The following is a 24,323-nucleotide window of genomic DNA, read 5'->3' on the forward strand; positions in this document are numbered from 1 at the left end:
CTCAATTCCAACCCCTTACTTCCCACTACAAATCTCATTTTTAATTCATTATATAACAGTTACAGCCCTGTATGCACATACCTACTTGAATCTAGGCTTGCAGATTCCTTCGACATCTCAAGTAATTGGAATCATCAATAACCAAGAATTGAAAAATCAACAAAAATAATATGTACGTTGATATGAGAGGGCATACCTGAACTTGTAGCTAGGGTCAAATGCAAAGCCAAAGTAAATGAAACTGGAAGCTATCAAACTTAAAAGCGCAAAATGTCTTTAACCATTTGGAACTAGGAATTATTTAGCAAGCTTATAGATAATCTAAGCTAGCTTGGATAACAAAAGGATAGAGGGGTAGAAAATTTTTGTGGGTGAAATGAAGTCGAGCTGGTGAGATACTTATAGTTGAAGATGAAGAAGAGATTTGATTGAAGAGATTAGCAGGACATGATAGTTGAATCGGCTTGTTGATGTGCAGGACACATTGTTGGTTTGGTAGCAGGACAAATGATAAAAACAGGAAGCTCTAAGCCTTCAGAAGCAAAATCTGAGTGAAAAAACAAAATGAATTCTCCCCTGGAATACATAGGAAGAGGCAGAGCTTTGTAGAGGGTGGCAAATATTGCCTGACCTCAGTTTTGCGAATATTAAAGAACAGGTTGGAAACCTTCACAAATGTTTATAATTTTCTTATAATTTACGACTCTCAGATTTCCTTTAATATAGCTCCCTATATTATGGGAAATCGTTATGTTTTCACCGCATTAACTTCCTCAAAAAAGCAATTTTTTTTAGACGACCTCTCTAGTATGGTACAATTGCTTTGGAGCTATTAAAACAAAAATTAATTACTAGAATAAGAAATGACTTCAAAAATTTTACTACCAAAAAATATTCATAGTAGAAACATAATCGTAAATGAGATGTTATGTTTGCATAGTAACGACATCATATTAGGTTTACAATACTCCTGTAATGGCAATAGGTCTTTACTACACCACTGTATATAAGTATATTCCTATTTATGGTGTACACACATATAGATACATAAAAGTTCTCATGTTAAATGACAAACATATTTATGTCCTGTCCTATATATATATATATATATATATATTTTAAGAAAACAAACTTTTATTGCCTTAAGGGAGTGACATCGCTAGAGGGGGCCATAGACCTTGCATCCAAGGAGTACAACGAGATATTAAGCTACTTGACTGGGAAAGGGAGCTCGCTCACACATCCTACGAAGAACCCTAGCACTTTCGAAGGGAAGGGAGACCAATCTTGTCCAGCCTGAAGGGCCCTCGAACCTGAGAAGGGAGATCCGATAGTTGGATGTAGGTTCTGGTACACCCATCAGCACAACCAATATTAGATAAGCCGTCCGCCACTTGATTACCCTCTCGCAAGCAATGGGAGATGCTAACGACATGGGGTGACAGTTGCCGAAGAGACCGGATCTCCGTGTCAATACTCCACGGGCAGTGAGCTACTCGCTGTAGGACCTGAACGAGCACCAAGGAATCCACTTCAAGTTGCACCCTCGCATATCCACGGGAGATGCATAAGTTAACCCCGAATAGAAGGGCCTTCGCCTCAGCTTGGATGCTAGTGCAATGTCCGAAGAATGTGGAAAAGGCGAACAGGATCCCCCCCTCACTATTACGCAGCACCCCACCCCCTCCAGCCCTTCCGGGATTGCCTTTAGAGCAGCCATCCGTGTTGAGTTTAAACTCACCCGGTTTCGGCCTCAACCACTTCACCAGCTTGAACGACTCCGGCTTACGAAAAGAGATGAGAGAAGCATAAAAACCAAACCATGTCGGGAAGGTCCAAGAATATCCCGGGAACTTCAAACTAAAAAGGTACCGTACGTCATCCAGAATAAACCCACAGATAGCATTAGGAGAGTAAACTTTGTCATCAAACCGTGCTTTGTTTCTCGCCTTCCAAATGTTCCAACAAATCAGGGAGGGGATAATCTGGTGGGCAAACTGCACGAACGCATTTGTGCACGAGGAGAACCACCAACGGGCCATGTGCCCCCGTACAGAGGCCCCCACATACAAGAGCCCTGCAGGTGATCCAAAAAAATTCCATGTTGCAACGGCTACGTCACCCCCACAAAAAACATGGTCGAGGGACTCAACCATAGCCTCAGCACAGCAAAAGCACTTTGAGGGGCCAGAAATACCAAGTGTACCTACCGTAGAGTCCAGGGGCAGCCGGTTCCGCAGTAGTCGAAGCATGAAGAACGAGATTTTCAATGGAAGGAGGGGATGCCAGACCATGGAGGAAATAAAAGAGTACGACCCACGGCCGCACACCAACTCGAAAGCCGTGCTCAGTGTGAAACTCCCTGACTGAGAGGGTGCCCAAACCATGACATCCTCCTCGCCCTCCTCAATCCTCGGTAGAGCAAACCGGGTAATCTCGGCTACTGTGTCAGCTGGCACCCACGCCGCCAACAGATGAGCATCCCAATTGCCCCGCTTAAAGAAATCCAAGACCTTATGATCTGAGACACTCTCCGCACGTGAGGATAGAGGACCAGGACCTAGCCAGTTGTCGAACCAGAAGTGAGAGCTCCCAGAATGAATAACAAAAGTGATGTGTCGCTCGGCTAGGTCCCGCACCTGGAGCATCCTGCGCCACGTGTGTGAAGCCCCTACTGAGGCCCCTACCATACCTAGATGTGCTTGAGCGGCATACTTAGCCATCATAAAATTAGCCCAAAGAGTCGAGTTCTGCCGAAATCTCTACCACAACTTCACTGAGAAAGCCTTAACAACATCGGTCATGGAGTGAAACCCCACCCCACCCTCCTCCTTAGCCGCACAAAGGTCCCTCCAGCGAATCCAATGATGTTTGGCCACACCCTCATCTGAGCCCCAAAGGAAATTCGCGAAGAGCCTCTCAATTGTAGCCAAAATCGACTTTGGAGGAGACATCACAGCCAATAAGAGCGGGATAGAGGCCAACACATGCTTTATCAGAACAATCTTACCCCCAGGCGACAAGAGCCGATTCTTCCAAGAGTTAATCCTAGCGAGCACCGAGTTGCTTAAATCCTGGAAAAAAGCCTGCTTCTGCCGCCCCACAAAAAGCGGGCATCCAAGATAACGAACCGGGAACTCCTTGTGGGCGCAACCCGTAATGCGCTGAATTGTAGCCCTCCTACCCCGAGACATCTTTGAATGCACCATAAAAGCACTCTTTGCTGCATTTATACTTTGCCCTGAGACACTTTCATAGCTCGCCAACGTCTCCATAAGCAACTTCAAGGACGCCGTCGAAGCACTTGAGAAGATAAGGATATCATCAGCAAACCCCAAGTGAGAAATAGGAGGGCAAGACCTAGGAACCTTGAACCCACAAAAACCAGGACGCGACAGGAGTTGGTTCAACATACGAGAAAGGACCTCGGCTCCTAGAATGAATAACGAGGGGGATAGAGGGTCCCCCTGCCGGAGGCCGCGTGACACTGGGAAGAAGCCACAAGGCATACCATTTATGAGTACTGAGAACCACGGATTGGACACCAGGCGCCAGACCATGTTGATCCACCTTTCACCGAACCCAAATGCACGCAGGACGTTAACCAGGAAAATCCAAGATACCCTGTCGTACGCTTTTGTCATGTCCAATTTGATTGCCACATTCTCGCCCCTATTTTTCCGCCCAATACCCGAGATTACCTCCTGAGCAAGCAAGAAATTATCAGCAATTTGACGACCACGGACAAAACCACTTTGATTAGGAGAGATAATCCACCACGTGCCTTACATGTGATCATTTTTTAAGGGCAAAATTATCAAATTAAATTTTATATAATCCTATTCATAATCTCTCACATTTCACAAAATGAATTTTTTGTCCATAATATTTTACAAAATGAATTGTTTCGTCCCTCACATTTTTCAAAATGGATTTTTCATCCCTCATTGATCATGTGTATGAATAGTTTTTTTTAAACTCATGTATATATCTATTTGATTTCATTTAAACAATATGAATAGTATGTAATATATCTCTATTTGATTTCACCTAAATAGGTTAATCGTAGTTGTACACATGCTATTCAATAGATATATATAGAGGTTTAAAAGTAACAATTTTGTTTTAAACCTATATATATATATATATATATATATGATTTCATCATGTGAACTTATTCAATATTTGTGACCTTTCACTTTTGGTAATAATTTATTTATTGAGTTGTATAATAAGACCATCTAATTAATGGGTTTTAACTCGAATTCTATAGTTGTGCTAAAAAATTGTAATTTAAATTTGAAATTTCTGCTCACCACTTTTAAAATTAACAGTTAAATTGCTTGCCTTGTGATTGTTTTAAAATTTGAAAGTACCAATCACTTACTTCTTTTTGTTATACTTTTTCTTTGTTTATTCTTTCTATCCAAATTTAATTCGATATAAACACTCGATAATGTTTAGGATTAAATGTTTTCTTTGTTTTCAATTTTTGAGTAAAAGAAAATAAATATGAGTGAAAAATTAACAATTTTTTTAAACCCATGTATATATTTATTTGATTTCAACTTAATAAATTGGATAGCATGTAATATATTTCTATTTAATTTCGCCAGTGAAATCAAATAGATATATACATGAATTTTAAAAAAAAACTATTCATGCATATGATCAATAAGGGATGAAAATTTTTTTTTTGAAAAATGTGAAAGATGAAAAAATTCATTTTATGAAATGTGAGGGATACAAAAATTTATTTTGTGAAATGTGAGGGACTATGAATCGAATTATGTAAAATATAATTTGACAATTTTGTCCTTAAAAAATAATCACGTGCAAGGTATGTGGTGGATTCCGATTAAAAACTAGTCAAAAACCTAGTAGGGACCAAATTTGACCAATATAAATTTATAAAGGACGTAAAATTACACTTTCAAAAGTGAGAGACGAAACATTTTATTTTTCAAAATGTGAGGAATGTTTTGAAGGATTTTTCTTTTAATTTAATCATACAACCACTATCCGAGTCCTCCATTTTAACCAGTACAATTGAGCAGTCATGATTGCTCTGATGCTACTTTGTTGAAAAAGTAGTACCAATGCAAGCACACAATATCAGAATTAGCCTAGAACAAATTATTCTTTCCCCAAATACTAGTTAAAATAAGAATAAATTAAATTACTGAACAACCATATCAACAATAATAATAAAATGTAGAAAAATAAAAGACACAGAACAACAAAATTGGAAAAATCACGAGACCTAATCCAATAAAAAAAATCTCTACTATCACAATAATGAAAATACATAGGTCTATCTGGAATATCCAGATGATAATAATATTACCAATATCAACCAAATTAAATCGCTACAAAATCACCCCGTAAAACTCCAACTATCAAAGAGGATCGCGTGGGGAAAATTTTGTCTCAATCAAGTTTCAAATCACCTTCCAATTGAGGGTTCAAAATTGTAAAGAACTTTTTCTCTTTAGATCTCACCTTCCCTCTCTCTCTCTTTGTCTCTCTTGAATTGTGCGGCTGGAATTCTTCTCACAAGAAGACTAATATTAGTGCTTCTAATATTAGTCGCTTGAAAAGTGCTTCTAGCAGCTGCTACTAATATTAGTCACTTGAAAACCCTCAAGTCTATTAATAGACTTGGTAACATGTGTTTTAAGTTGGCCCACAAATGGACTGGCCCAAACCCAACACCTTCAATAATTGTAACAATCTCGGATGCTCTGGGGTGAAGTTGAGGACGATTAACTCCCCCTGGTGCTATATCAACGCTAAGGTCATTGAGATGCCAAGAGTGTTTAGTGCTGAATACACATTCACGTCAACTACGTTGCTATTGCTCCTGAACGGATCATTACTAGTGTTTCCAGCCTTGTGCAATCCGCTGAAAGAAAAATCATCTGCCGTAACAAGGGTAGGATTCTTGGAGGTAGGGCTGCAAACGAGTCGAATCGAGTCGAATTTTGGCCTAATCGAGTCGAGTTTTGATTTAATTTTATCGAACTCAAACTCGAACTCGACCTCGAGCTCGACGAGCTGATAATTTTGAAGTTCGAGCTCGAGTTCGACTCGATTCAAGCTGAGCTCGAAGTCGAAAAAATAAAAATAATTATTTTTTTAAAAAATAAATAAAATAATTATTTTTTTAAAAAATAAATAAAATAATATTTTTTTCTTAATAAATGATAAAATATTAAGGATATTTATGTAATTTTACTATTAAAATAAAAAATAAAAAATAAATAAATATATATACTCGACTTGCGAGCTAACGAGATTAATATTTTGAGCTCGAGTTCGAGTTCGACTTTGACTCGACCAGCTCGAGCTCGATATTGATCGAGTTCGAGTCGAGCTTGAATCGAGCCGCTCGCGAGCAGTTCGATTCGTTTGCACCCCTACTTGCAGGCAAGGCCATTTTACTGAAGATCACGTGAAAGAAGAATCCATGAGGAAATAAGAATAATCACATTTTATAATGATTTGTATAACTGTTACTCTTCAGAAAAAAATATTCTTGTTTCTTGAAGATGTTTAACGAATTGAGCTTTGGAAGCTCAATTCTTTCTTTTGGATGTATGTTATTCCTTTGATACAGTAATTGGAATTAGTAAAAACTAAGGGCTTGAAAGCTTGTTATAGTAAGATATTTTATTGGCAAAGCCATACTTGAACTTCTAGGATCTCCAACGCAAAAATCTTGCAATGGTTGTGGATCAACGGCAAAGCCAACGTAAATGAAACTGGAAGGTATCAAACTCAACAATACTATGCCCTTTGCCATTTGGAACTTGGAACCTTTTGGCGAGCTTATGTATGGACCAAAAATGTATAGTAGGTAGAAAAATGTTGAGACTGATACGAATTTGTGTTGAGTTGATGAGCTGCTTATAGAGCAGTAAAGATGAACAGTTCTGATTGAAGAGGCGAGCCGGCTCCATTTTGTTGTAATGGGGAATCATTCGAATCCATTTTCGCCGGTTAATATGGATGAAAAAACTGGAATGATGCATGGAAAAACTAGAAACAGCCTCCGAAAAGAGCAGTATGTTTTTGTCATATTAATAGATTGCATTTTTGTTATTAAATTTATGATTGTTTTTTCCTTGATTTTAGCTAAATATTATATTAATTGATAGATTTTACTTATATTTGATTATTAGTGATAATTGTATAAAAGTGGAGCAAAACGTAGTCAAAGCAGGCAATTTTACACAGGACTATGAACGAGTTTGACGTGGTTGCGGTCAAGACATGCTGTCAAATCTGAAACGCTCGAGATTTTTCCTACACATAGAAGTATCCTAATCCAAGTTGAATTTCGAGCAAATGTTGGACTGAAGATTAGGAGAATGTCTTTCCTTATTAGATGGATTATTTATTTAGAAAATAATTGATATTATCTCTTTAGGGTTTCTTTTCCCATTAGGAGTTATATATATTTTATTTCAAAAAGTAAAAACTAGGAGATTAGTTAGGAGGAAAGGCTTGACACTTGTCAATTTTTGGCGCCATTGTCAGGAACTGGTGCCTGATTAATTTGTTTCTTTTTGAGTTTATCTTATTTTTATTTTTATTTTTCTCTTATTTTTTTTACTAATTTATGGCTGCTAACATTTAGTATTTTGCTGATAGACTAGATTTTATTCTTAGGAGGGGTAATGAGGCTCATGTTTCTTCTAATGATCAACCTTTAGATACACTAACCTCTCATGTAGAAAAATTGATTGTTGCAACTTGTGGAATTCATTATGCCTCAGGTCATTCGATCGACATGTGCCACACATATCAAGATGACCTGAGTGCCCAAGGTAATCCTTTTGGAGGTTTTCCAACCTAGTCACAAATGTGGGATTACTCTTATTCAAACGTGTATGATCAAGAATGGTGGGACAACTCTAACTTTAATTATGTAGCAAGGCCAACATGTTCTCAACATCAATATCAACAGCAACAACCATCATCCATGTCAGGCATGTCTCTTGAAAAAATGATGAAATTACTAACTGCTAACACATATCTATTTCAATAGGAGACACAAATGAGAATTAGAAGGATGGAGGATCAAATTCGTCTATTTGCATCTACAATGAGCCAATTGTTTTCTCCAATTTGTGAAGAATTGCCCTCACAAACTATTATCAACCTTAAAAAAGATAAAAGTGCAATTACCCTGACAAGTGTCAAGGAACTACAAGATTCTCAAGAAGAAGCATCTACATATGCAGTTGAAAAAGATGTTGAAAAGAAAGAAATAAAACCCTAACCTCAAATCGTTCAGTGAACAATTACCAAATGTGGTGACACCTCCTTCATTTCCCAGTTGACATTCTCCCAACTTTTATTCTGTAATTTTTGTTAGAAAAATTGACTTTATTATACTAGAAGTTTTTGAGTTTCATGGCAGGAATAAGTTAGGAGTTGTGATAACCAAATATCTTGAACCGGTAATTGCTCGTGATGGAGGAGTGAATGAAGAATTAAGGTCATTGCTTAATTGTTTGATGCCATCTATTAGTTAATGTAAGAAAGTAACTCGTGTGCTTAAGGATCACTCTACTGGTGAAGGTTATTAGGATTATATAGAGGATGAAACATTGAAACGATCTACAAGATTTTATCCTTCTTGAACAAACATGGCAATGTCTAGCCAAAGACATTAAAAAAAGGCGCTTATTGGGAGATAACCCAATTCATTATTTTAGTTCATTTTGATTACTTTATTTTAGATTTTTTGTGTTTTGTGTGTTTAATTTTGATTTTGTTATTTTCATGGATAGAAGACTACTACCAGACAAGCCGCACCCTGGCCTAACTAGTTCATTAGTTCTAAAGGGATGTTCAAAAATTCCAGAAGACTACTGGTCGATAAGACGTGCCCACGTCTATGAGTCACGCTGGAATTGACAAGTTGAAAATTTTTTACCAGAAGACTCCTTATGTTGTAGGCATGCCAGAGTCTAAAATGACTGAAGAATTTGGTGGCTATTTTCATTCTATTAGTTTCACCCCACCTTTTGCTCCTGATCCTTGGCAATATGATGCCTTCCTTCATGTTCAGGGAAGTTTTGTTGTTCCCCTTTCTATTATTTTGTTCTTTATTTCTTACATTATGGATAATGTAAGATTTAGGTGTGAGGGGTAGTATATTGAAAAAGTGCAAGTGTAGCCATTTTTATTGGAATTTTTGTTCAACTTTTGTTCAAAATTTATCCAATTTTTGCCATTTCTTCTGTATTTTTGTGGTTGTCCCTGATAAACGATGGTTAGATTCTCAAATTGGACAATTGTTAAGGTTTTATATGCTAATGTATTAAGTATGATGTGGCAAGATCTAAAGATGTCTCTCTGGTGAATATTTGAGATTTTATGGCTTTTCAACTTTTGGTTAACTTTTCTAAGTATTATAAATATTTCTCTAGTATTTTTCATGTAAATTGGTTCAATTATTAATCTTAGTTCTCTATATTTGGGAAATGAAGCGGGCTTGTATGGACTTTAGTTTTAATTTTGTGCTTATTTGTGAACAATATTTAGTTATACTCCGCTGGTTATCGCTGTCTAGTAACCGGGGGCTTTCACCACAGGTGTTGACTTTCGCGTCAAAAAGTGGCTATAACTATGAATATGTGATTTTTAAGCAATAAGAACTAAATAACCGGGTTCTTTCATTTGGTAGATGTCAGAATTCGCGTCAAAAGGTTTGAATGACTAAAGATCAAGCATTTCCCCTAAAAAAAAATCTCAAGTGTGGGGAGCACTTTAGAAAACAAAAAATTTGTGCTAGTAGTGAAAATAGAAAAGTGTATATGAAAGTAAGAGTATGTGAATTGTTATATAAGCCTGCTGATGTATGGGTTTTAATGTTGAGATTTGGCTTAATTGGGTGAATAATTTGTTGACAAATATTAGTTGAATATTTTATATTCTTAGATTATTTGGTCGAGAATTGGAAGAGTCGTTGGTTTTAAAAGTTAAGTGGAGAGATATTTCTTAGAAATTAGCCACTAATGCTTGACATGCGTTTTAATTATACCTTGGCAATAAATGATTTGAGTAATAGCTATTGTTTGAACTCATTGACTTAGTAGTGGTTGATTAGTTGTTCTCGTACTTGAGGACAAGTATGATTTAAATGTAGGGGAAATTGATAGGTTGCATTTTTGTTATTAAACTTATGATTGTTTTCCCCTTGATTTTAGCCATATATTGCATTAATTGATAGCTTCTACTTATATTTGGTTATTGGTGATAATTGTAGAATAGTGGAGCAAAAAGTAGTTAAAGGAGGCAATTTTACATGGGACTATGAATCAGTTTGGCGTGGGTGTGGTCAAGACATGCTGTCAAATCCGAGAGACTCAGGATTTTTCCTACGCGTAGAAGTGTCCTAATCCAAGTTGAATTCCGAGCGGATGTTGGACTAAAGATTACGAGAATTTCTTATTAGGAGAATTTGTTTCCTTATTTTTCAGATTATTTATTTAAGAAATAATTGACATTATCTCTTTAGGATTTCTTTTCCAATTAGGAGTTATATTTTATTTCGAAAACTAAAAACTAGGAGATTAGTTAGGAGGAAAGGCTCGACACCTTTCACATATTACATGCATGCAACAGCAGACTCACAGTACATAAGTAGCTCTGTCCCTGTAGTTTGTGCACATATGGGTAGGGTGGCAACATATGTATTCCAGTTTAAGTACGGATGGGGGTGATAATTCCATATACCCACAATAGTCATCACAAAATTCTTTTAATTCGATAATGTGTCCAATTGTAAGAATTCATCACAATATTAGAAAAATTATTTAAACGTTTTCCTATTTGTTAAAAAAAAGTTCTTCTACAACTCTGCTTACACATTGCAAGCCACTTGAATATATAGATACACACACACACACACACTTCAATATTTGTAAAACCTAGCTTAGTATTTACTTAAAATGTCTCATTCTTTAAATACTTTTCACTGCAAAAGTTTGATGCATTTGATAATTGCATAATATCATACGATAAAACATTTAACTCCAATTTACATATTTAACAATTACCGAGAGAGTTGTGGAATTTATTGGAGTAATTAAGCCTCCACAAGATTTCACATGTATTGATTCTTCATCATCCCTATAGCTCATCTCAGAGTTGGTACCCTATTTTAGCAGAATCCTTGCATGCAATAAGATGTAATGATTTAGTAAATTTCGAACTCTCAAACGATTGCCTACATATTAAAGCGCCCATTCATTAATCAAATAAGTATACCTATATGTTGGCTTAGACATTAAGATACAGAAGTAAAAACAAGAACTGAACAGTGATCGGAATTATGCCAGTGTTATACATTTCTTTACTTTGTATAGAAACAAGAACTGAACAGTGATCGTTTTTTTGGAGACGGATCGAACGTGGTCAAAACAGGAAACTCCAAGCCTACCAAGACAAAAAAGTGTCTGTTTTATTTATATTGAATTTCATATTCACTTGACGTAAATAGATTTGTGTTTAAACATATATGTTTAGACCAATTTCTTTTCATACGGCAAGATTTAGATTGCTAAACGACAGTAATCAGAGGATACCGGGGGTGGATTTACAGTAGGGGCACTTGGCTCAAGTTCCCTCCGAAAATTTACTAACAACATCTAATTCTGAAAGCATTTCATGTTTGAGAAGTGAAGACATACGTATGATAGTTTTGTTACTTGATGGAAATGGAGTACTATGCAATCCAAATTCTCTTGCTTTTCGTTATCTAGTTCCCATGGAACTCCTTGCAATTCATAACTCGTTAGCTAAATGAATTTTGTGCAATTTTAAATTATTATAAAGAAAATCGTATTATTTGGAAAATATTGAGTGAATGATTTATTAGTTCTTTACATTGAGAAAAAAATACATTTTTTGTAGTTGAAAATGACAAGGCTGTACAATTACACCATGTTATGGCCTGGAATCAGTCCAAATTGTCATGCACAAATGACTGGGATGAGTCAGCAAGGGAGTAGCACCAGAAATGTGATAGCATGAAGAGAGTCACGTGGCTTAGCAATTGACATAACAGAATGAAGAATAGTTATTTGGCGGGAAAAGTAGTTAGTTACTAGCAGGCTGTTTTCTTGAGCTCAAAGCTAAGATTTGTATAAGTAATTCATCTGCATTTGCAGGCAGGGCATGTAATACGTTGTTCCAAGTTTCTTTCCTAATCAATTCAATCCTTTCCTCTCCCTCTCTATTCCCTCTTCCTTATTTCTGATCTCATTCTCAATTCCTTCCCTCTCCTTCCCCTCCCTACCTCAGATATCTTTTCAATTCATTTAGTTCGATCCATAACAGTGGTATCAGAGCTTGCGATCCTTGGATTGCGAGCTTCAATTCACTGACAAACATGGCTGAAGGTACTCGAATGAAAAGCTTTGAGGAGCAACTCAGGAAGCAAGATGTCAGAATCCAAGCAGTCCTTGACTCCATGGTTGCAGACAAGCAAGTCATGGAAGAAAGACTGGAGACAAATCAAAGAGAGATGCGAGCATTAATGGAGGCCAATAATACAGAACTGAAAAACTTTGTGAGTAATCAAATTAGCTCAATTTTGAGGAGTTTGCAAGGCGACAAGGGAATCTTGGGAAATCCTACTGGTTCTGCAGATCGAACTCCTAATCATCGAGCTACTGGAGTTCAAAATATCAGGCATGGTGAATTTGGCAGTTCATCTGGCAGAGAAGGTCAGCATTGGCCCATGGGGGTTCCCAGGCTGGACTTCGCCAGATTTGATGGCCATAGTCCCAAGGAATGGATCAGGAAGTGTGAAAAGTTCTTCCAACTGTTTCGCACTCCTGAAGAACAGCAGATTGACTTGGTGGAACTACACTTAGAGGGCAAGGCAGATCTCTGGTATCAAAATTTCAAAAGAGATCGAGGAATAGTTCATTGGAAGGATTTCAGTTTGGAAGTATGTAGGAGGTTCAGCACTGTAGGGGAAGCAGATGCGGTGGAGGAGTTCAGCAAGCTCAACCAATCATCCACTGTTTTGGCTTATCATGAGAAGTTTGAAGAGTTGAGGTCCATTGTAATGATCCAGGTGCCAGAACTAACTGAATCTTACTACATTGCTAGTTTCCTAAGTGGATTGAGGGGGGAAATTAAGTCTGCTGTGAAGATGCATAGGCCAGACACTCTACAAGTTGCCTTTGAGATGGCCAGATGGCAGGAGCACCATTTGGAGCTTGTTCACAAGTTCAGCAGGACCACACTCAAGAGTACATTACACTCAGGCTCCTATGGTCTTACCAGGGGAATGCTGGGAGTACAGGATCCAGGAGCAAGGCAGGCTAGTACTTCGCCAACAGACTACAGCAAGAAGTCCAATTCACAGCAAGTTTTCAGGAAGATTTCTCCTACTGAATTCCAATACAGGAAGGAGCACAACCTATGCTTTAGGTGTGGAGACAAATTTACTCCCGGACACACTTGTAAGAGCAAGGGGATCCACATGATGTTAATAGAAGATGAGGAAAAAGGTGAGGCAGAACAAACAATAGAAGAAGAGGAAGTTATTGAGTACATGGGGAACCAGCAGGAGCAGGATGTGATGTTGACCCTGCATGCAATGACAGGGGAATTATCTTCAAGTCTCATCAAAATGCAGGGGCAGTACAAGAATCGTCAGCTGACAATCCTACTGGATGGAGGAAGTACCAATTGTTTTATCAGGAGATCAGTGGCTCAGTTGTACCCAGAAACTGTGCAGAAGCATAGGCCTTTTAAGGTCAAGATTGCTGATGGCAAAGAGTTGCACTGTGACCAGTGGATTCCAGGAATGCAGTGGGACATGCAGGGCCACAAATTTACACATGATGTATTTGTCATGGACCTGGAACCTTATGATATGATCCTTGGGGTGGATTGGATGAAATCCTACAGCCCCATTACCTTTGATTTCAAGAGACTAAACCTGACTTTTGAGAAGGGAGGAGAGCAAGTGGTGTTAAAAGGAGACTCCAACAATGCAAACGTTAGAATGCAGCAAGGCTCAACAGCTCATAAATATGTCAGACATAAGATCAGGAAGGCTCTGCAGCAATCTTGTATGGTGAAGGTTCACAACTCACAGGTAATTTTTGAACCAGATTCTCTTACTCAATTGTTGGCCAAGTATGATGATGTCTTTGCAGAACCTATAAATCTTCCCCCAAACAGATGCCATGATCACCAAATCCCTCTTAAACCAGATGCCAAACCTTTCAAAATTCCCCCATATAGGTACCCCCATGTACAGAAAAATGAAATTGACAAGCAAGTAAAGGACATGTTAACCTCTGGTCTTATACAAATTAGCCACAGCCCCTTTGCATCACCTGCTCTCTTAGTTAAAAAGAAAGATGGGAGCTGGAGGCTTTGTATTGATTATAGACAACTGAACAATCTTACCATCAAAGATAAATTTCGAATCCCTATTATAGATGACTTACCGGATGAGTTACATGGAGCCAGGGTCTTCTCTAAAATTGATCTGAGATCAGGCTATCACCAAATCAGAATGAGACCTGAGGACATCCATAAAACTGCTTTTAGAACTCATTCTGGACTTTATGAATTCCTTGTAATGCCATTTGGCCTGACAAATGCCTCCGCCACCTTTCAAGCACTAATGAACTCAGTTTTTGAACCTTACATCAGAAAATTTGTCCTTGTGTTCTTTGATGACATTCTGATCTATAGTCCAGATTATAAAACCCACTTACACCACCTATCCTTAGTATTAGGAACCCTGAGACAACACTCCTTGTATGCAAAGATGTCTAAATGTTCTTTTGGTCAAAACCAAGTGGAGTATCTGGGACATGTTATTACTAGTGAGGGTGTGAATACTGACCCATCCAAGGTGGAGGCTATGCTGTCCTGGCCAACTCCTACTTGTTTGAAGGCCCTCAGAGGATTTTTGGGCTTAACAGGGTATTACAGGAGGTTCGTTAAGGGGTATGGAGAAATTGCTAAGCCGCTCACTGAGTTACTGAAGAAGGATCAATTTGCTTGGAGTGCTGTTGCAGAATCTGCATTTCAACAGTTGAAGGAGGTCATGAGTAAATCTCCAGTATTAGCATTACCTGACTTCTCAAAACCATTCCAATTGGAAACTGATGCTAGTCAGTTAGCTATTGGGGCTGTTCTGATGCAACAAGGGAGACCTATAGCTTACTATAGTCAAGTGTTGGGCCAGAAGAACCAGACCAGATCCACCTATGAAAAAGAACTCCTATCACTCATCACAGCAGTTCAAAAATGGAAACATTACTTGATGGGGAACCACTTTATTATAAAGACTGACCATGAGAGCCTCAAATACTTGCTGGATCAGAAAATAAACACTCCCCTTCAACAAAAGTGGCTGGTTAAACTCTTGGGGATGGATTATGAGATCCAATATAAGAGGGGTAAGGACAATGTGGTTGTTGATGCATTATCAAGGAGGGGAGAGCAGGAGGAGTCAGCAGAAACGTTTGTACATGCCATCACTACCATCAAGCCTCAATGGCTGTCAATGGTAGCTGAGAGCTACAATGGTGATGACATGGCCAAGGAGGTTCTACTGAGGTTGGCCATGGGAGCTGAAGCACTACCTGACTACTCTTATAACCAAGGGATCTTGAGATTTAAAGAAAGGATTTGGGTGGGAGCAGATGCTGGACTAAGGCAAAAATTGATTTCCTGTTTTCATGATTCCTGTCTTGGAGGTCACTCTGGGAATCATGGTACTTATCAGAGGATCAAAAGCTACCTATACTGGCCTGGAATGAAAAAGGAGGTTGAACAGTATGTACAGAATTGTGATGTCTGCAAGAGAAGTAAAAATGAGAATTGCGCTTATCCAGGACTGTTGCAGCCATTGGCCATTCCTGAGCAAGCTTGGCAACAAATTTCCATGGATTTCATAGAAGGTTTGCCTAAATCTTTTGGTTGTAATGTCATCTATGTGGTGGTAGACAGATTTACTAAATATGCTCATTTTATCCCTATGACTTCTCATTACACTGCTAAAAGTGTAGTAGAGACATTCTTTGATCAGATCTTCAGGTTACATGGCCTACCAACACACATTGTCTCTGATAGGGATAAAGCCTTTACTAGTTTGTTCTGGCAGGAACTCTTCAAGATGCTTGGCACAGAGCTAAATCTCTCTTCTGCATATCACCCTCAGTCTGATGGCCAGACTGAGAGGGTTAATAGATGTGTAGAAAGCTACCTGAGGAGTGTGTGTATGTATCAACCAGGGAAGTGGAGGAAATGGCTTCCTGCAGCAGAATGGTAGTATAACACTAACCACCATAGCAGTCTACAAATGTCCTCTTTCCAGGCCTTATATGGTTACAAACCTATACAACTGAACCTGAGGCCTGATAAAACAATAGTAGCTGCTGTGGAGGATTGGGCACAGGAAAGAGTAGGCTGGAATTCCTTGCTCAAAGAGAACTTGTTTAAAGCTCAGAACAGAATGAAGCAAATGGCTGATAAAGGGAGGAGTGACGGGGAGTTTATAGTGGGAGAGTGGGCTTATTTGAAGCTCCAACCTTACAGACAACCTCAGTAGCCGTAAGGAGGAATTTGAAACTGACTGCTAAGTACTACGGACCCTATCAGGTGGAACAAAAGGTGGGGACTGTAGCATACAAGCTGAAGCTACCTGCAGGATCCACCATACACCCTGTTTTTCATGTTTCATTGCTCAAGAAGTCACCAAAGGAGCCTCCAGTCAGCACTACCTTGCCTACCTTGAACGCAGATAGTGAGTTTGAGGTCAGCCCCTCAGTAGTATTGGATAGAAGGACTATCTATAGGAAGGGTCAAGAAGTTGAGCAAGTATTGGTACAGTGGGAAAACATGGAACCTGAGGAAGCCACTTGGGAGGATTGGACGTTCATTCATGCTCAATTTCCTTCTTTCCAAATCAATCAATCCTAGGGACTAGGATTGTTTTAGGGGGAGGTATTGTTATGGCCTGGAATCAGTCCAAATTGTCATGCACAAATGACTGGGATGAGTCAGCAAGGGAGTAGCACTAGAAATGTGATAGCATGAAGAGAGTCACGTGGCTTAGCAATTGACATAACAGAATGAAGAATAGTTATTTGGCGGGAAAAGTAGTTAGTTACTAGCAGGCTGTTTTCTTGAGCTCAAAGCTAAGATTTGTATAAGTAATTCATCTGCATTTGCAGGCAGGGCATGTAATATGTTGTTCCAAGTTTCTTTCCTAATCAATTCAATCCTTTCCTCTCCCTCTCTATTCCCTCTTCCTTATTTCTGATCTCATTCTCAATTCCTTCCCTCTCCTTCCCCTCCCTACCTCAGTTATCTTTTCAAATCATTTAGTTCGATCCATAACACACCATCAAAACACAAAGAATCATCAAGATCAATTTTAAAACTCCACATATCCTATTTAAGAAGTATGATTGTCTTATTATTAAATTCGTGTATGCTATTTTATGCTAAATTATTCATGAAATACATGTATATTAGTTTTATTTGTTATGTGTATTCTACTATTGTGTTTTATTTTTAGAAAAAAAAATCAAGGAACAATTTACGATATTGTCTCTGCCTCCGCTGGTAATTATAGGGAGCTCTTCATACATTGTAGTCTTACACACTTGAGAATTCATTCCAGTACAAAAAGACGCATTCTACACGTTTATCTATTCGTATAACCAATAATAAATAAATAAATAAATCTACATCCTGACTTACCCATCGCGAGTGCAAATTTAGATATTTGAAGACACATATGAAAATTTTTTTCCTAAATTACACATAATCCTATTAAGTTTTTACACAATACCACATGATCCCCTAAAGTTTTAGAATATCCACATAATCCTCTTTATGGTTTTATCTAATGTGAAAAATAACGGAAAACATCTCCTGTTATGGTGATTGCTGTGCATAGATAAAATTATAATATCCACTTTAACCCCCTTATGATTGTGCATAAATATCCACTCGGTTCTACATCATCTAGATAATCTCGTAATGGTTTTATGCAAAGTGATTAGACTCTTATCCAATTTAGCGCTTATGTAAGGGTAGTATTAGTATCCAATTAATGACATTGTGAGGATGGTTTTCATCAAATTTTTATCTTACATAAAATCACAACAGGATTATGTGGCCATTTTGAAATCTCATGGGGTTCATTTGGCATCATACAAAATTATAAGAGAGTTATGGGTAATTTACCTAGGACTTTTCTAGTTGCATAGCTAAGCATGCCAATGGACAAGATTTTGGTCGAAAACATTAAACCCAAACACAACCCTACAAAATCTATTTTTACTCAAACTCACCCCGAACCCTATTGGGTTTTAGGAAGAAGACTCTACCTAAATTCATATGGGTTTAAATGCTCAATTGATATTCACTAATTTGATGATGTCCAATTAAGCAACTTTCAACCTGAAAGTTATGTGATAGTATGTTGAAAACAAAATAGAAAAGCAGCATTCGAATATAACATATACAAATCAGTAGAGAAAAGAGATTTGTTTAATTTGAAGATCATTCTAAGAAAGAGTTTTTTTGATAACACACTACCACTAGATTGACTTGCAGAAATAAGCCTTTATTTCAGTTTAGTTTCTATTTTTTATACACATATCGGTAATTCTTAGACCACATTTGTGTTTTGTTGAATATGAATGCACATCTTATAAACCTTTTTAATGCTTCTTTTATCCGGAGATTGAAGGTGTATATGTTCTTATGTAATTTGTATTGTTCTTGGTGAAACAAAAAATGGGGCATTGAAAGTCATGCACAAGACATAAAAATTAAGGGCCATTTAGATTATGAGTTTTTCCAAGAACTAATTTTTCACTTATAATATTACAATAAAGCCGCCCCTTCCCTCTCTTCTCTCCCAGCCATCTTCCCCTCTCTTTTCCCCACTCCTCTCTATTTTTCCCACCTCCTCCTGTGCCCTCATTTTGTGGTCCTAAGTTGAGTTTTGTCCAATTCAAATCAATTGATATAATTCTTACAACTTGGGTGTAAACTTGAACTTATCAACTCATACAACTAAATTACTATAAAATTCACGATTGTACCAAAACTATCCAAGTTTACACTAAAAGTTATAAGAATTATATGAACTGGTTTGAACTGAACAAAACTTTTGGGGTCCTAAACCTTTTGTTTTAGGTAAGGGTACTTTTGTCCACTCATGAATAAATTTGACACCATGTACAATCTATTAAGTTAAACAGGATGACTGTTATTTTCTGAGCCTCAGAGGTGTATTGATAGTTTGGCCAAACTATAAGGGAGATAAATGTAACTAATTCAATACTTGATTTTGTGCCGCGCTATGAACAATTTTTTAAATTTATAATTGTTTTTCTCTTTTTGTTGCCACTCTATATATGAATATCAAAACAATTATTATCCAATTGAGGCATCCCGCAACATATGGTGAAGAATGGCCTAGTTATTTTATTACTTCTATTGTTTATTTGACTCAATTTATCCACTGCTTGCAAATTGGAGACACATAGTTCTATCTTTGGAATAATTTTAGAAACCTCCCTCCAGATTTCTGACAACACCACTTTGCACCAACTTTGAAAAATCTTACTTGCTTCCTTTATTTTAAGCCTTTTGTAATATTTGAAATCCATTTCAAAATATAATATTAAAAAACTCGTTTTGTGAGAAAGAGAATATAATTGCATTCCAAATTTACTTTTTTCCTATCTTACTTTATAGTATAAAATTTTTTTACCAGCCCTTTATTTTATTAATATATAAAAACAAAAGAAAGTGGAGGACTGGACCAAAACCCCTAATAAATGGTGAAAAAAAAGAGGAGTACTACTCCCTAACGTATGTAATAATTTAAAAAACTTGAGTATATTAATAATAATTTTAAAAAATCCAAAAGCATGAAGGTTTAAGTCTAATGGGCCAAAATATAATGCACTTTTGAAATACAAAGAGCTAATATTTTAAAATTTATTTGAAGTTTTTGCAAGCTATAAAAGTATTATTTTCTTATTTTAAAGTGTATTGAGTTAATTTAAAAATTTTTATTAATCATTTACTTTTTCTAAATTTTGTAGTCTTTTTTTTGTCCAGATTGATGGCTTGAAAACTAGAAAATGAAAAATACTAAAAATTATATATAAACTTATTTGTGATGTTTTCAAGTTGATACAAAAAGTTATTTTCATTATTATAGAATATTTTAAGCTATTTTTACAGGTATTGTAAATTATTTATAATTTTAAATATCTTAATATTTCTTGTCCAAACTAATGACATAAAAAACTATTAAAGGGCCTTTTGACCCTATAATCAACTTTTTAATTCCAATGAAGGAACCATATCGACTAAATTTATAAAAATTAAGAAATAAAATTAATGTATAATAACAATTAAGTGTTTACAAGAAAAGGGTAAATTTAGAATGAGATTGTATTCTCTCTTCCAAAATGATTTTTTTAATATTATATTTTGAAATTGGCAATAAAGGTTCCAAAAAATACCCAAAGTAAAGGAGGTATGTGAATTTTTTTTAAAATTCAAAGGTGTCAAGTGATGTTGTTAAAAACCTCAGGAGAGATTTCAAACATTACTCTTTTATCTTTTTGACTTTGTATAGCTTCAAACCAAATTGGGAATATCTAGTCAAAGCAACTAAAGGACCGTGCTTAACTTTGACCTTTTATAGCCATATGTATCTTCAAACTTGAACTGGACCGACCGATTTGATCGGTCGAACGGAGAATTAGCTAGGTGCCTGGTCTGAATTAAGATTAAAATTCTGGTGGAAGAAACCCCTCAAAATTGGTCAAAATCCTGTTTTGACAGCAAACCAGTAGAACCCATGAAAATCGGATTTTTTTTGCTATTTTTCAATTTTTTGCTGAATTTTCATTTATCATTGGTTAATTTTTTTAAAGATTTGAAATGGAATAAAAGAAAAATAGCAAGGAAGGATGAGAAGGAAAAGAGGCAGAGGTGAAGAGATCTAAGATGAGGAAGGGTGTAAAGATCTAAAATTAAAACAAAAAGACAAAAAGAAAATGAAGAATGGTAGAATGGAATATAAGAGTAAGAGAAGAATATGGGTTCGAGAAAAGAAACAAAACCGAATATTAGAAAAAGAAAAAAAAAAGAATAAAAGGAAGCCGTACACGAACCAGAGGAAGAACTGGACGGCTACTGACGGTGGGGAAGAAGAAATAATAGGGAATTCCTTTTTAAGTCTAAACTTTTTATATATTGCATTTTGACTCCTAAATGTTTTGAATATGGCAATTACACATAAAGTTCTTTTATTATTTCCATTTGCAGCTTTAGTTTTTGCATTTTTACACGATTCTTAATTTCATTCTAGATTAATTTTCTTATGGAATCCAGTCCAAGGACTTAGAAGTCTTGGGGTTTCAAGCCCCTTTATGCCTCCTAACTTCTTAAATCCTACGTTTCTCTCATTAGAATTTGTTTTTAAAAAAAGAAAAGTCTTGTGAAATTCTAGACTCATTAATGTGAATTTTAGCTTTAGAGAAGTTAACTTGATATAAAAGTTTAAAATTGTACACTACTTAAAAAATTTTACTTACAATTTGGTTATCCTTTTATGCGAGAAATTTGGATTAAGTATCAATGCATTTTCATTGTATTTTTATATAGTTAAAATATATTTATAACACCATTATGATTTCATTAAGTTCGAGCCCAAGTGAATCAATGGAATTCATTGGCCCGTGACTCTGAGATCTACAAAGTCATTATTTGGTTTGAGTTTCAAAACACCGTTAACCATATCCCCTCCCTGGAGTCTGCCTTTCATTCTTCTTTCCTTCCTCTCCTCTCCTCTCCTCTCCTCTCCGAAGGACTGGTTGTGGAACGGAAGCTGAATTCCGGTGATGATTCAGCCAGGTCAACTCGGTCTCGGCCTGAGTGTTTGAACCATGCTTGTGATACAGACATAAAATTGCTGTATTACGATTGCCAAATATATATATATATATATATATGTATATATATATATTCCCCTCTTTCAATATATACATCAATTGGTTCGGCAGCCCTCTAAGTCGATCTTTTCTAGAAGGGTTTCTTATAAAACACAGAGAAATTTCCTTCCCAACCCCCAAAAAAAAAAAAAGGAAAAACAAAATCTTGCTCTGCAAGATCTCTAGCAATCTTAACGGGAGTCAATGGAGAGCGAAGATTCTTACCAAGAAAGTGAAGATTATTACCAAGAAAGTGATCAGGAAGATTATTCCATTGACGAGGACGAAGAGTTTAACGACGACAACAACATTGACGACGATGAAGAGTTTATAAAGAACAACCATCCTGAGGAAGAATGTTTGGAGGAGAAGAACTATACAGTTTTGAAGCAAGAAGATATTCGTCGACGTCTAGAGGATGATATAGCCAAAATTTCATCTGTTCTTTCGGTATCAAGAGAAGCAGCCATCAGATTGTTGTGCAGATCAAATTGGAGTGTAATTGAAGTTCAAGACCGGTGGTTCATGGATGAAGAAAAGGCCCGTAAGGCTTGTGGATTATCAGAGAATAAACCAGTTATTCAGAAGACTTCAAAGAAAAAGTTCTTTTGTAGGATTTGTTTGGAGAAAAATGGCAAAAAGAAGGCTGTTTCAGCCGCTTGTGGTCATCTATTTTGCAAGGCTTGTTGGGAAACCTATATTAGGATATCGATCAACGATGGCCGGGGCTGTTTGATGCTGAGATGTCCTCAACCCTCCTGTGGCACACCGGTTGGTCAGGATATGATTAATTCTTTGGCATCTGATGAAGAAAAGAAAAAATATGACAACTATCTTGTTAGATCCTTTATAGAGGACAAAAAGACTATCAAGTGGTGCCCTGCACCAGGATGTGATTTTGCAGTTGAATTCGTGCTTGGGAGTAGCAGTAGCGATAGCAACTTTGATGTTACTTGTGATTGTTCACATGGATTTTGTTGGAACTGTTTGGAGGAAGCTCATAGTCCAGCAGATTGTGAAATTGTGGCCAAGTGGATGGTGAAAAACAGTTCTGAATCCGAAAACATGAAGTGGATATTGTACAATTCCAAGCCTTGTCCAAGTTGCAAAACGCCAATTCAGAAGAGTCAGGGTTGTATGCACATGACCTGTGCAGAACCATGCCGTTTTCAGTTTTGTTGGCTATGTTTAGGTCCATGGTCGGAACACATTACAGGAGGTGTTTACGGTTGTAATAAGTATCAGGAATCCAAGGATGATGAAGCGAAAGAGTACAGTGAAGCTGATAGGAGGGAAAGGGCTAAGTATTATATGGAAAGATATGCACATCATTACGAGAGATGGGCCGGTAACCATTCCTCCAGACAAAGAGCTTTGGAGGATAGGGAAACAATGAAGACTGTTAATATTGAGAAGCTGAGTCAAATCCAGACCCAAACCGAGGGAATGTTGAAGTTTATCATCGATGCATGGGATCAGATTGTGGAATGTAGGAGGGTTTTAAAATGGAGCTACGCCTATGGCTATTATCTACCTGAAGAAAAGCACGCAAAAAAGGAGCTTTTCGAGTTCTTGCAAGCGGAAGCAGAGGCTAGTTTGGAGAGACTTCATGACTGTGCAGAGAATGAACTTTTGGTACACCTCAATGCAGAAGGTCCTTCGGAGGACTTCAATGATTTTCGTATCAAGTTAGATCGTCTGACTCGTGCTACTAGAAATTACTTTCATAAATTGGTTACAGCACTAGGGAATGGTCTTTCAGAAGTCGATTCATAAACAGCTTCCTCATTGCAAGAAGAGAAGCTCCAAAGGATTCCATACATGTACCAGCAATATTGACAGCATCTGTACCTTTCTATGCTTCTTCTTTTGGGCTCTGATTTTCCTGTAAAAGAATAGTTTAGGTTGCGCAAATATATCAGCATTTTGTTGGGATTGAATGATCAAGGTTTTGAACTAAGAGAAGAACAATGATTTTCCAGGAATGTATCAAACAAGATAATGATTTTGTTCATTGGACCTGTTTAATTAGCTGATTGGATATGTGACAAGAGTGTTATGAAACTAACAATTCTCTAAGAAGTTGTAGAGCATCTTTTAAATTAAGTTCACAAGTATTTGAGTGCCAAAAATGTAATTATTTTATGATCTAATTGCTTAAGAATATATAGGGCAATTATTTGGGCTTATAATTAGTTCTGTAGTACTTTCACTAATATGCCTAGGGCTAGAGGTATAAACATGACTTTAAAAATTTGAGATTTAATCTAAGCCCATATTGTATTTCAT

At 36.9% G+C, this 24,323-nt stretch overlaps 1 protein-coding gene across 1 annotated transcript; it reads left to right on the plus strand.

Annotated features, from left to right (window-relative positions):
• Nucleotides 1–22,238: 22,238 nt before the first annotated feature.
• On the plus strand, nt 22,239–23,810 carry LOC113765884 (probable E3 ubiquitin-protein ligase ARI8). The gene has a single exon (XM_027310156.1). It carries the CDS (start codon nt 22,239–22,241, stop codon nt 23,808–23,810), a length of 1,572 nt encoding a protein of 523 aa, XP_027165957.1.
• The last annotated feature ends 513 nt before the right edge of the window (nt 23,811–24,323 follow it).

Source organism: Coffea eugenioides, chromosome 1 (assembly GCF_003713205.1).
Source record: "Coffea eugenioides isolate CCC68of chromosome 1, Ceug_1.0, whole genome shotgun sequence".
NCBI lineage: Eukaryota > Viridiplantae > Streptophyta > Magnoliopsida > Gentianales > Rubiaceae > Coffea > Coffea eugenioides.